We start from the raw sequence: 14,296 nt of genomic DNA, 5'->3' as shown, positions 1-14,296 counted from the left end.
GAATAAAGTATTTTTTTAAAGATAATTATTAGTTATCCGCACTCAGCGGATAACTCCTTGTAGCTGTCCTGTTACTTTTTTTTTTTTTTTTCTTTCTTTCTCCTCTATTTTTGTGTCTCGCGTATCTCAAAAACGTGTAAACATAACATGTTATAACTTTGTCAGCATGAGATCATTCAGGTGAAGTTGTGCACCTCCTATTTTTGAATGACGTCAGAGTTGCGCAACATGACTTACGCGCATTTTTACGAATTTCGCCTATTTAACATAGATTGAAAACCATATAGCAATTTAAATTGAAACTTAACAAAAGTTTAATTGATATCTTGCGCTAACTGAATGTGAAAAAAAATTGGCATGTTTCACACGAAGTTACGCGTGCACGCGCGTTTAAAATTTCAAAATGCGAAAAATCACTATCTAATCAACTTTCTACGCGTTTCATGTCATTTAGAGCATGTAAAAAATTCCCACGTGCGCTCAAATTTTTACGCGCGCGGTACGCACGTAGCGTTGAAAACAATTTTTTTTCGCGTGATTTATGTTTTTCCAGCCTTTTCTTGTAATTTTACCAACTTTTGAACAATTTTGACTTAAAATTGCGTCATACGGGCACGTTGAATTGGATAATTTACGTGCATTTTTGATGAAAAAGTTCAAAAAATCGTCAAAATTTGTCAAAATTATGCCCTTTTTTAAACAGTTGTAGTTCCTAAACTAAACGGTGAAAGTAATTTTTTTTGCATATTCTGAAAGTTGATGAGTTGTAGATTTTGGATCATGCATTTATTTGGCTAACTGAACATTGTGACGTCACCGTATGGCCATGCGAATATAAAATATAGGATTTTTGTATCTTTCATCATAGCGCATGACATTTAATAGAGCGCATCTCCAATTATCTGTTTTTCATTTTTACCCCGATTTTTATATTATCTAGGTCAATCAACTATCTTTCGTATGAGTTAAAAATATTTTAATTTTTATGACGTCATCATGTCTAAAAATGTAAATAACGTGGGTCACTTATTTTCGTCTTTACAGTAAATTTCAATCTGTTATAGCTCGTCAGAATAAAACGTGATAATCATGATTAAAACGTTTTCTGGAAGCTATTGGATTGTAGATACGAATTTATGTAAACATTTTGCCAATCAGATATTGTGACGTCATCATATGACCAGTTAAATAAAAAAAGTTGCATTTTCATCTTTTGCGTCATAATTCATCACATTTAAAAGAGCGCGCATCAATATTTTACGTATTTAAATTTCTTTTACACATTAATATGTTGTTGCCGAGATAATTTCCTTCAGAAATTGCTATCTTAGTGTTTCATTTTGATACCGTCGCTATGTTAAAAATTGGAATAAATGGCGGGTCCAGTCATTTCACCTATTCTACACTGTATGTAATATGTATACTTTATTGTACCCGGTATATATATAATATGACACAAAATAACAGAATTCAGCAATAACAACATATCATATTGTTCAGTTCAGGTCATATTGCCATAATCTTTTTCTGTGTGCAATATTCTAACGTATGACGTCTACGTGGCCTTTGTCGTGCGGATAACTAACTCGTCAAAGTGACAAGTTACATGTCTAGTATATATTTTATTTTTCTATAACAGCAGTCAAAACGAATAGAAAATGACATAAAAACATATAAATGCAACAATTGAAAGGAAAATATACTACAAAAGGACAACAAAAAAGACGAAAAATATTATACTTTGTTGAAAATTATAAAATTCATTGCTCATCACAACATTTTTTTCAACTAATTTTGACATCAAAATTTATATCCAAATTTGTTGCAGAGATGCTATTTTTTGTTTTAAATTGTTTAAATAAACCCTGGGTTGAAGAGATTAGGATCATCATAAGACAAGAATCTAATCTCCGAGTCTTGTGTCTTCATTTTATAGACAATATTTTTTTCATCTTAATTAATTCAGTAAGGTTTTAAATTGAAAGAATTATAATTTAGAGACAAATACTGAGGTCTTTATTTTATTTCTTAAAAATCCAAATACAGTATCCATATACAGTGAAGAACCCCTCCTTGACCAACCCCTATTCCGAGGGGATGTTTTGTTGGACACTGCGTTCAAATAATTTTTCATTTATTTCCCAATACAAATATGATTATGATTTATTAAAATGTATCATTATTTTTTAGGCTCAGGGAGTTTTTCAATGACAGGACCAGGAGGTATTATGGGAGGTTCAGAATACTCAATGGGTATGCAGAATGGAGACAGCTATCAGATGGCGAACCAGGTTGGGGCAAATGTTCAGTCACAGGTATGTACTACTCAGTGTAACATAATCCGAATGATTCAATCAACATACTGTAAACTAGGGCAAAACATAATTGTTGTTGCCAGGCTTGAGTGCTATTAAACATTCCAATATCTAGGGTCAGCTTTTAATTTTTCTTTTCTTCCTTATTTTTCATATCGTCTCGACTTAAGATACTGTTGCATGCATTGTTCTAAACAAAAACAACATTTTTTTCAACAAGGAAATAACTATTGAAAGTTCGACGTCTTTAATATTAATTTTTCAATGCAATGATTACAATATTTTGAAATTTGGCAAAAGTTTGTGCATTTTTACACGTGGTTGCATAGTAATAAACATACATTTAATTTCATTGTTTTTTTTAATAGGTTCAAAACCTTCGCCAAGTAATTTCACAAACAGGGGGTTACAATGACACAGCGCCCCCAAGCACCCAGTCTTCTATGTACAACATGTCTCAATATAGTAACCAACACCCTGCAAGTGGAAATGGAGGAAGCGATATGGTAGGTGCTTCATGATGTCCAACTCGCTCAATTCCTTCCCATCATGCCTTGCTTTTAAGTTGATGTGCTCGATCCTGCATGCCATAAATCAACCACACTTGCATCGTAGATTTTGCATGAAATTATACCCACTCATTTTTCATTTTTAAAAATCAATAAATACTGTAATCGCTTGATCATTTACCCATTCTGATAGAGCTATGTAGCGACATATACAATTGAATCTCATATTTTCACGATGCTTCATACAGCTATGCTCCAATTTTTTTACTGCATGGCGCATCATGAAAACGAAAAGTCACTAATAATTTGTGCTCAATCTAACACAAACTGAAGCTGGACCGGAGCAGGTGTGAAAGACCAACACCATGAACAAAAACAAAATCTTAAACCAGTTTAGGTTGTTGTTCCCTTGTAGGACACATTCATAAAAGTATTTTTTAAATTTCGACTGTTCATTTATTAGTATACTTTGTAAGAATTTAACCATGTCCTCTTTATCCTTTTGTTCTTTTCTATATTCACTTACAAAAATAATGATGTCCATAATAAGGGTCCTTATTCGCCCTGTACAAAATAAAATGTACCTTCACGTGTCCAGGTTCATCTTTAAGCGTACGATGTTATCGTTTAGTGTTAAATGTAATTTTACGAATAAAAATTTAGCTTAAGAGGAGATAGGTTCCAACTATTTATTAAATATTTTAAAGATCTTTTGATAGTGTTGTGCAGCCAAGTAACTTAAGGTATGAAATAAAATCAATGTACAGTATATTCTAAATATTTAAATTGATCATGACATGGAAACTCTATTCCATTCCATTTAACCGTCTTTTCTTGAAATGCACAAAGGGTTGTGATCAATGTGTAAAATCGGTTAAATTAAAAAAATATATTACTTGGTGATTTTAATTTTTACACATCTGCTAATGCATAAATTGTACAGAATTTTTAACTTATAATTTGTATTTTTAGTAACAAAATAAATCAAATCATTAAAAACTTTATAAATTATAGATGTAATGTTTTTCTTATTTACAATTAAAGCTTTTATCATATATAAATAGATAGATAGATAATGAACAAAGTCATAGTTGTAAATCCTTTATTTTTGTATAAACAAAGAAGAAACACAATCAATGCATATATTTTTTTGAACTGCAGTATTTTTCTTAGGTCATTGAATCATATGAATATCTTTCATAAATAGATTTGATTCCCTAAAGGAGAATGGTAATTGCGATACATAAACCCAATTGAATGAAAAAATAGGTAGATAATCCGTTGATTGACACCACGCTGTCTGCAGCGGTCTTTGGGAAATAGTCCTGTTGTATTTAATTGCCTTCTTGGCTCTTAAGCTAATTTTATTTCAATGCACTACACTTTATAATTTTGTCATAACACTCTAAAAATTCGTAATTTGTTATCCTATTAATAGTATTACAAATAACTAAACTTTTGGAATTCTGTAATAAATAATTTATAAGTTTTAACGTTTTTGTTTAAAAAAATCAAATTTAGCATATTTTTGTATTTAATAATCCAAACATTTTAAACATTTTGTGATTAATATGATACAAAACATTATTTTATTGAAAAGTTGAAATAATTCTAATATTTATTAATCGGTTTTAAATTAACAACTTTAAGGTATAACTATAAATATAGATCGTCGTATAAACACAGTCCGAAAATTTCTTAATAAATATATGTGTAATGTATTGCAAAAATGTGTTGTGTAGTCCAACAAATAGTATCTTGGTAAAGTTTTTGATAAAATATTATCGTTTTCAGTTTACATTTTGTAAGGTTTATTTTAAAATTGGATTTGTAAACCTTATGTTTCTGTTAAATCTTATATATTGCACAAAAGCTTAACATGTTCGGCTCACCTATTCACTTAAAGCATTTGATAGTTTAAAAGTGGAGAGTTTAAATTGATTTACAATAACGTCTGTTAATGTTAGATTTTTTTTTTCAAGGGCGATATATGTATGTCATCTAGTATTTATACGTTAATTTTTGGTTGTAATCCGCAAATCCAACTAGATCTCTCTGGGATTAATAATAAATCAGAAATTACATCAAGAAAGAAAATCACTTTACCAAGATTATTTTATATTTGAAATCTACATGAATACTGCGAAAAATAGTCTATTTAGTGATAACTGTTAATTTTATTACAGAATTTAGAATTTCAATCAACTTTAATTATTAAATTTTTATATAAATAATATTCTTAAAATGTATCTATCTTATTTTATTTATCAATTTAATTGTTAATTTTACCTAATAATTGATAATCTGATTTATTTGGAAAATGAATATCTTGCTTTAAAATCATACAATTATCAAATTGTGTTCTCTATATCTGATCTAAATATATTAATTTTTAAATGTTCATGATTAAATTTAAGATAGCATTAATCCTAAGACCAAATAAGCCAATTTATACTTAAGATTCAGGCAAATATTTCTATTAATTAAACATTTTAAATTGCAAATATAAAAGTATATGAAAATACAGTATTAACAAATTATGATCTTCATTCTTATATGATGTAAATCCCAAAATTCTAATCTCATTAACACTGAAAACTCTGATCAAATTTAAGACAATTCGTTAAATCCTAAGATCAAATTAAATCCATGATAATCACATGATTAAACATGCTTAAGAGATTTACACCGAGGTTGAATTAATTCATCTGATCTTCGTGTTGAACTTGCGAGATCTGGCACAATCTTGAAATTGATATCTTAGCTTTCATGTCAAGCAACGATACAATCACATGTCTGTATTTACAATTTGGCCGAGGTTTGATTATTAGGTGGAAATGCTATTTGGATTCTATGAGCGTATATTTCATTTACTACTGTACCTAATTTAACTGCCACCTTGTAACAAATTATTGTCTACAATAATGCTATTTCTACTTTATATTTGCCAAATTTGATTAATAATAATAAACATTTCATACTTATTAATTTCACTTAATTAATAATTATTAATATATAAATTATGCAAACATTTAAAAAAGATGAAATTACACTTGTTTTCAACAATAATTATGATAATTATTATTTATCAATAGTTAATTTGACAAAATGATAATTATTAATAGCAAACAATTCTTCTATGAATACACCATTTTTTCAACAATAATTGATATCAAATAACACTTATTAAATACAAATTATTTTGGTGACAATAGGTTGAAATTATTATTAGTTTATCAATTTCCATATTTGTCAACAAGAATAAATAATGAAATTATGAATATTGATTAAGCAAATTTTAATTATATAAAACTATCACTTTTATTTGTAGATTTGTGTAAAGTTAATACATTTTACCACCATTAAGTTAAGCGCAAGATAATTGTTTTATCAATTACCATATTTCTTTAACTCAAACTGCGCTGATATTTTGTTATAACCTTGGAATTATTCATTTATTGCTGAACTTACAGTTGTTTTAATTTCTTTAACATTTTATAATGTGTCTAAACATTGAATTTTGATGTCGTTCCTTGTAGTGCTTTTGAATAATTCACATTGATAATTTGTTTTAAACCCTTTAAGAGATTTAATTGTCTTCAGCTTAAGGCTAATGAGGCTTTTGATTATATTTATGCTTTACTTGGGTTTAAATGGTAATTTTTGTTTAAATATTAGGCCTAGTGGGACTCCCGATAAAATACTGTCAAATATTATTGGCTTATTCCCATAACACTATCATAAATATTAATTCTAGTGGAACCATCGATTAAATCTGTCAAGTATTGTAAGTAACACTCGATGTACATTTAAGTAACACACAATGTACATTTAAGTAACGCTCAATGTACATTTAAGTAATGCTCAATGTACATTTAAGTAACACTCGATGTGCATTTGAGTAACGCTCAATGTACATTTAAGTAATGCTCAATGTGCATGTAAGTAATGCTCGATGTACATTTAAGTAATACTAGATACATTTAAGTAATACTCGATGTACATTTAAGAAGCACTTGTGCATTTAAGTAACACTTGATGTACATTTAAGTAACACTTAATATTAATAATAAGCAACACTCAATTTTCATTAAGCAACAATTAGTGTGTTCTTTGCTATGAAGAATCAATTTACATTTAAGTAAAACTTGATGTACATTCAAGTGACACTCGATTTACATTTAAGGAACACTTGATGTACATTCAAGTGACACTCGATTTACATTTAAGGAACACTTGATTTACATTTATGTAACACTCGATGTTGGATATTAGATCATTTTGAGTGTTTTTAATTTCCATCACAATTGGTATGATCCTAAATAAGAATTTATACATAATTACAGTCAAACTTTTAAACTATCTTGTAAAAGTATTTAAAACATGATGTATAGGCCTTCTTTTACTGGCTGATGTGTTTTTGTAAAATTAATGGGTGCTGTTTCTTTTTTTATTTACTATTACCATACTAGAAAATTATTAACATGTAAAATGTATATTTTGTATCTATGTGATTGTAAAATGACTGTTTTTTTAACATTTTGTATTTTTTCATAATAATATACTATTGTTTATTTTTATTTGTACAATTTTAATGTTATAGGATTCAGTGAAATTAATATTCAATTTCATCTATTAAAATGTTTTAATAAAATAGAATGGAGATTTTTATTGTACATTCATCTTAAAATATTTAAAAAGTAATTGTTCTGTTTGATAGCGTTGTTGTAGGTTATTATTTAGTAATATAAGATTTTTAAGTAATATTAAAGAAACTAAACAAATATATTTTAAAATTCATTACCAATCTTCCCATTTGGAACATCGGACAATTTAAAAATACACCCCTTCTATTTAGTGGACTCCTCTATTTCGGAGACCATTTTTTTTTAGAATAGAGATTCTACTGTTTTTACAAGTTACAAGACTAAAACCTAATTTTGGACAATTTCTCAGTTTAATCCGTAACAAAATCCAAAGATACCAATTTTCAGGAACTGACAAATGTGCTGTCATGTTGGTATCAATTGGAATTAATTTTAAGGTTATCTTTGGGTTTTCCTAGGATTATTAACATTTCCTTACGGATTTTCTACACTTTGCAATCTCTACCCGCCTCTGTTTGGATTAGTTGTATATCACTTATAATGCCTTTATTTATTTATTTTTTTTAAATGAGGGGAACAATTTAGATCCAATCATTTTAGATAATTACTTTATCATTTTTTAAAAAGATTATATAAGAATTATTTAAAGATTTGTTAAAGAAAAAAAACCAAATTCTATCATTTTAGACATTTTTTTTTATTATACAAAGGAATTATTTAAAGATTTGTTAAATTTATCTTTGAAATTATCTGATGTTTTAATCTTGTATTTTCTATTAGGTTAGATTTTATAGCAACATCATTTCATAACTGCATGATTTTATTTATTTTTAATGGTAGATTTTATACCAACATTACTATTTTATCAGGATATAGCCGTCAAATCGCACACACATCTTTATCAACCTTTTATGTGCCGTTAACTTTGTCTTTTCACGTGTTTTAGGTTATAGCGTAGGTAGTATGCTTGATTCAATGCATTTCAATTACCCAACACCAATGATTGGTTAAAAAGGCTCGGCTGGACAATGATCACTGCATTTGTTCTTTGTGGTGTAGATGATGATAAAGCTGGTATAATGATAGTTGGCCAAATTTGAGGCTTACTTATTTACTTTACCAGTAACTTTTCATATTTTAATTGATAATAGATAATATCTAAATTTCATTCCAAATTAAAGATTGCCTCAATACTGTAAGATATATACATAATATAAACACAATAGGATAAACAAGCGCTAAATTGAAAATGCAGATAACCATATAAGTTAAAGTACTGAATCTCCAATGTTATAGTAATATTTATTCATTCACAAATCCATTTATTTTCTTTATTTCGGATAGTACATTCATATACAAAACATACAGAAACAGGAAATTAACAATAACATCATTCCACAAAAACAACAAGATATTAATTATAATTTTATAAAATTCCCTAAAGCTTATTTAACCATTTACAGTTACATTTTTAATTCAAATTTATTCAATTTAACAATTCATTTTGTTACAGCTAAAGAGTGAAAGTGCATCTATAGATGCTTGCATGTTGTTTTTTTTTTCACTTGCGTTCATAACAGCATGAATTCTGATTCATTCAATGTGTCATTGCATTGCAAGTGTTAAAAGTTCATCAATGACCTTTTTCACAACTTTTTTAGTTAATTTTAATTCATACATCGTTGCACCTTATGCTTTTGTTGTCATCTTTGAAACCCATCCATCATTTATCACTGATTAGCATGTTCAGTGGAATTCCAAGATGAAGTGAGTATTGCTTAGTTGTTTGTTATCATTTCCTTGTAAAAATGACCCGCTTTCAGGCCAGGTTCAATTAAAACTAATGAACCTTACAGTATTTTACTCTATCTGCACGTACCTGACCATTCAATGTGGACAGAAATGAAATGAAATGAAATGAAAATAGAAAATTCATACATCTTTCAAATGCAATAAAGTAAATTATTTATATATTCATAACTGGCCAGGGATGTCCGGCACATCCATCTATGCTATTTGATATTGTTCCTTAATTAAAAGAGACGCAAAGGGTTAAAATTACAGCATCAAGTTATAAAAAATATTAACAATAATGCAAATTAATTTTATTTGATGTTGCAGGACTCAACGCACGAGCACACCAATCAGAGGTCGCCACGTAGTGATGACAAGGTGCATCAAGGTAGTAACGGGGGGAGTAACGGCGAAGGAGGGGAAAGTTGGAATGATTTTGCAGGATTGCAGACGTTAGATGAAGATAACAGTAATTCTCGCGATAGTCAAGGAAAACACTAAAAGTTGTCAAAAAGTTTGCTAACAACTATTTTTAAATTGTATAATATGTCGTGGACAGTTTTTGAATAGGAATGACCTATATAGAGGGCGATTCTTGAAATATATTAAGTTACTGACGCTGAAGAAGCCCTTAATTGAAGACATATGAACCTAATTATTGGTTATACCTCAACCAAACAGATGTATGAAATGAACACAAAATTACAGATTCATGTCTGAAATTTTATTTAATCAATATCGCAACTTATAATCTTAAACTATGTCTTTGTGTTGTAACAGACTGACATAGTTTAGCCTGATTTAAATGGTGCTATCATCATGGTTATATAAGACTTGGGTGAATATACTTCATACTGAACACCTGCCAAATCTTTATCTATTATACTTTATGGTACCAAATGGGTTTCAACTTTAAAGGCATCTTAATGCCAACAAACTAATGAAAATTGAATTAACGATAGTGTAAGGCTGCACAATGGAGCGTTTCTAAAATTGTTTTGAGTATGTATGCCTGAATCAGCTATTTATCCACTTTCAAAAGTATTTATAACAAACTGGTATGCATATTCATGATGAACAGTGCATATTCATGATGAAAAATGCATTATGTTTTTGGATGAATATTGATCAATACATTTACTGTAAAATGTGATTGTCAATTCTGATGATTGTTAAGCATGAATATTCATGATGATTCATTTACATGCAATGGGTCAAAAGTGTAATTTTTTTATTCCTTCATGAATATTCATGTTAGATCTTTTACACAAATGATATCTACTTATACCTATGTTATTTTTTTAAGGTTGTATACTTTTGTAAGTGAGTTGAAGCTCCACCCACATTATGAATATTCATGTTAGATCATCTGCAAAAGTGAATCTACTTGTGTATCTGGAATTTGGAGGTTGTATAATGCATTTGAAAGTGAGTTGAAGCTCCACCCACATTATGAATATTCATTGCAGCAAAAAAATTGAATCTTGACATGGTTATGTAAATTGTAAAAAATATAGAGGATTGCATCTCATATAGAGTCTAACCCAGATCGCACGTATCATTTATGTTATATAACTCTGGTGTGTCTGTTAAATGGGAAAACTAGTCCAAAAAAAAGGCGGATTGGTAACTATTGTTGTGTCTGATTAAAATTTGGGGGAAAACCAATTAAAAGGGTATTTATATAGATTTTCCTATCAATTTTATTTTATTGATGACTGAATATAACTAACAGTAGTCGTGGAAAATCAATTTGAAAAAAATACTGCATAGATTTTGAAAGGAAATTTCAGCAGTTTATGATAAATTTTCTGTAAAGAATTGTAATCAATTATGCATGAAATTAATAACTTAAGAGCGCATATTTAAATTTTTTAGTTTGCATAAATTTAAATATTCATAATTAAAGTGTGAATACTAAAAAGTAACTTGCAGTATGGCTGCATATTAACATACAATGTATAAAGAAAACAAAATCAATTTTTATGAGGTGTGAATAGGGTGACAGTTATTGTTGTGAATCTCCTTATATGGCATGGTGTGTGATTTACATATCATGAATATTCATCGTACAGTAACCAATTGTAAATATGTTTGTACCTTGATGTAGATGTAGAATGCATAAGCAGTATTTTCTATTTTTGTTAAGTTTTTTTCCCTTTCAAACTTGTAATACATGCTGCTATTTTCAGTTGATGTTACCTGTCTGTTTTGGGAAGAAAAATTAAAATTGCCTTTCAGATAATATAACGTTGTTAAATAGAACTAACAGAAGTATTACTGAAACTAAAACGTCATTTTTTTTACGTTTAAACGCCCAGTGTTAGTGAGCTTTCGATTCGACGACCGACGACCAAATCAATCAATCAATCAATCAATCAATCAATCAATCAATCGTTCGATTTATATAACTACGTCATGCTAGTTTATTGTGCGAATAATAATTGGTAGTCGCTGCTTTGTCGTCGCGAATCGAAAACTCCCTATTATTAACCTAAATTGAAACATTTTTTGTTCAATGTGTTTAGCATTGTATTTAATTTGATGTTTATAAATACTTATTTTTACTGGAGCTGCTCTGTTATGTTGCTTCTCTGGGTAAACATAAAAGGATGTATAGAGGGCGTTGGGTGTTACTACTGGATGACCTTTGACAGAAATCACTTATGTGTGCCTTTTGTTTTATTTTTACGGTAGTTTTTTATGTTTAAAATGCTTTTTAAACAGTTGACACCATTAATAAGAATTTGGCGCGTGCGTTCCAACACGGATAAAAATGATTGCTTTTATTATACAGATGCGTCAATTATACTTATGTTTCTTAAGCTACGTTCCCACTGACCACAGAGGTGGCCGGTAAAAACTCTTAATGAGGTGTTCTATTTCTAAACATCTGATCAAGATGCGTTGGGTGGTGGGTGGGGTAGATTAATTTCCTTTCAAGCGTCTCCGTTTTATAATTAGGGTATTTTGTTTAAGACAACTAATATGATATTTTAGAATAAAAAACATCCCAAATTAGGAATATTTTGTTGTTTCGTTTAAAGAGTAAATACTTTTATTTTTGTAATACATTGAAATATTATGTATTGGTATTAAACAGAAACCAATTCATGAAACTCCTTATTTGTATTGGTAAACAATATTCATGAAAGCAGTAAATAATGTTTAAAGGGAATTCATGTAATTGCCCCTTTGTGCGCATTTTCCCCTACGTAATTACCCCTTTGCCATTTTTTTCTTACATAGAGGGATTAAGCTAAAATATTGCCTTAGCTTCCAGCTTAAGAACGATAAAAATGTGAACATCCGGGATACGTTAATGTTTTGAGGAGAGGTTTAGTTGTTAACATGGTTGTTAAGTACGAATGAATTGTTGATAGTTTGTCACGTATGGTAACAGCATTTTAAAGAGAATGTCGCGTGAATGACACCTGCGACGACACTGAATACCAATATACACATTTAAATTCATTTTTCACTAGAATATTAGTTTGGTTTAATACATTTATTATTCTATTAGTATTATGAGTAAAGAAAAAGAAAACATACATAAATAATACCGTAACTGATCGAACAAGCAAAACATAAAATGCTAGAGGTTTTTTGCACTTGCGCAGCGCTTATTCGGTGAATTACTTGAATGACGTTTTCAGCTTACTGTAGGCCTGGCTTTACAGTACTATTAATTTGGCCGTTATAATGTTCAAATTAATTACGACTTCTCGCATCATCAAAATTAGTGTGGCGAATATTACTCTACTGAACTTCGGCGAGCTTATTCGATCATTAGGGTAATAGTGTAAAACAAATGTATTTAAACACGCAAAGAAAAAAATCCACTGCATAACTCAACACTGATAATATTGTATTTCGAAATATCTACCTCAAAACACCTGACATTGTAAAATTGATTATATACCTTTAGATCAACACCTTTGCATTTGAAGTATTTTATTCATAATTTTTGCTGACAAGTTGCTAACTCAAGAGTAGTAACGACACGTGACCTTAACTAGTAGTCAAACTTACAACCAATCACAATGAGTGTTACTTTATTAAGCAGATGACTGATTATAATTTATAAATGTGTATAGTTACATGTGTGACGTGTAAAATCGATTGCTCGATTCATACTGGCGAATGAATTCGTGTACAGTATTCAACTTAACTTATTCAACTTCCTGAAAAATGTTCGATTGGCCAGTTAGCATCACGTGATGTAATTACGATTGATAATGGTGTAATTAACTCACAAAGCCTGAGTAATGTTATTAATTAGTATATGTAGCAACTAGGCGAATGTGCCAAAAATGTTTTAAAAGACTTCCACATATGAATATTAATTTCATAAAGATTCCCGTAGGGATTACATATGATTTTTTTGTTTGCTTGTTAAGTTTTAGAATTGTTAAATTGATTGTTAAGCGCTTCATATAGCTTTATTTTCAGACTCATTTTTCAGAGAAGATTATTTAACTGGTTTTTTCGTGAACGTGCCAAATTTATCACGTAGTTCATCGTTTAAATCAGTATACAGAATTAAAACAAAAACAGAGAGAGTGAATAATTACTTCTGAATACGGCTTTTACTTTATTTCCGACTGTCTGTTTTTTAATACATAAAATTTGTTAGCCAACACTATCGTTAGTCTGATTAAAAACGAAGTCGTAACATTTTTAAATGTTTTTTTCTTCTCCTTTCTCATCTATGGTGAACTTGCATCTCAATTAGAGGGGAAATTTCTCTTCCGGAAAAGACTGATCGGTAGCTTTTACTTTTCACACTACAAACTTGTCGCCCAGAGCTTGTTTTTCCTACAGCGCGTAGTTAGAAGTGTTAAATATGTCGGTATTAATCTTGCTAGGCAGGGTATTCGGCCCGTAGCAGTCGGCTATTTATCTTTCTAAGTATCATGGTAAACTCAGCCTAAAACTCTCGCCCACTTTTCTTTCGTGAGTCAGGCGCCTTGCGATCAATCAAAACAGAAGAAAGTGACTATAGAATCACTCTCCTTTGGATATGTCTTTAAATCGTATATTAATCGCAATCGGAAGAAAAATTATTAAA

General features: G+C 29.5%; 1 protein-coding gene across 2 annotated transcripts in view; it reads left to right on the top strand.

Annotated features, from left to right (window-relative positions):
• Nucleotides 1-13,999, top strand: part of LOC140046518 (pre-B-cell leukemia transcription factor 1-like) — a 94,187-nt gene extending 80,188 nt beyond the window's left edge. Inside the window, exons 7-9 of one of the 2 annotated variants that reach the window (XM_072091188.1) lie at nt 2,191-2,315; nt 2,684-2,821; nt 9,553-13,999. In XM_072091188.1, coding sequence (XP_071947289.1) covers nt 2,191-2,315; nt 2,684-2,821; nt 9,553-9,726 — 437 coding nt within the window. In that variant the 3' untranslated portion in view covers nt 9,727-13,999. The remainder of the gene's footprint in view (nt 1-2,190; nt 2,316-2,683; nt 2,822-9,552) is intronic. The other variant, XM_072091187.1, reaches the window with a different exon arrangement.
• The last annotated feature ends 297 nt before the right edge of the window (nt 14,000-14,296 follow it).

The sequence above is a fragment of the Antedon mediterranea genome, chromosome 4 (genome assembly GCF_964355755.1).
Source record: "Antedon mediterranea chromosome 4, ecAntMedi1.1, whole genome shotgun sequence".
In the NCBI taxonomy this organism is placed as follows: Eukaryota; Metazoa; Echinodermata; class Crinoidea; order Comatulida; family Antedonidae; genus Antedon; species Antedon mediterranea.
The sequence above is the reverse complement of the archived record's forward strand: the minus strand, read 5'-3'. Positions and strand labels throughout refer to the sequence as shown.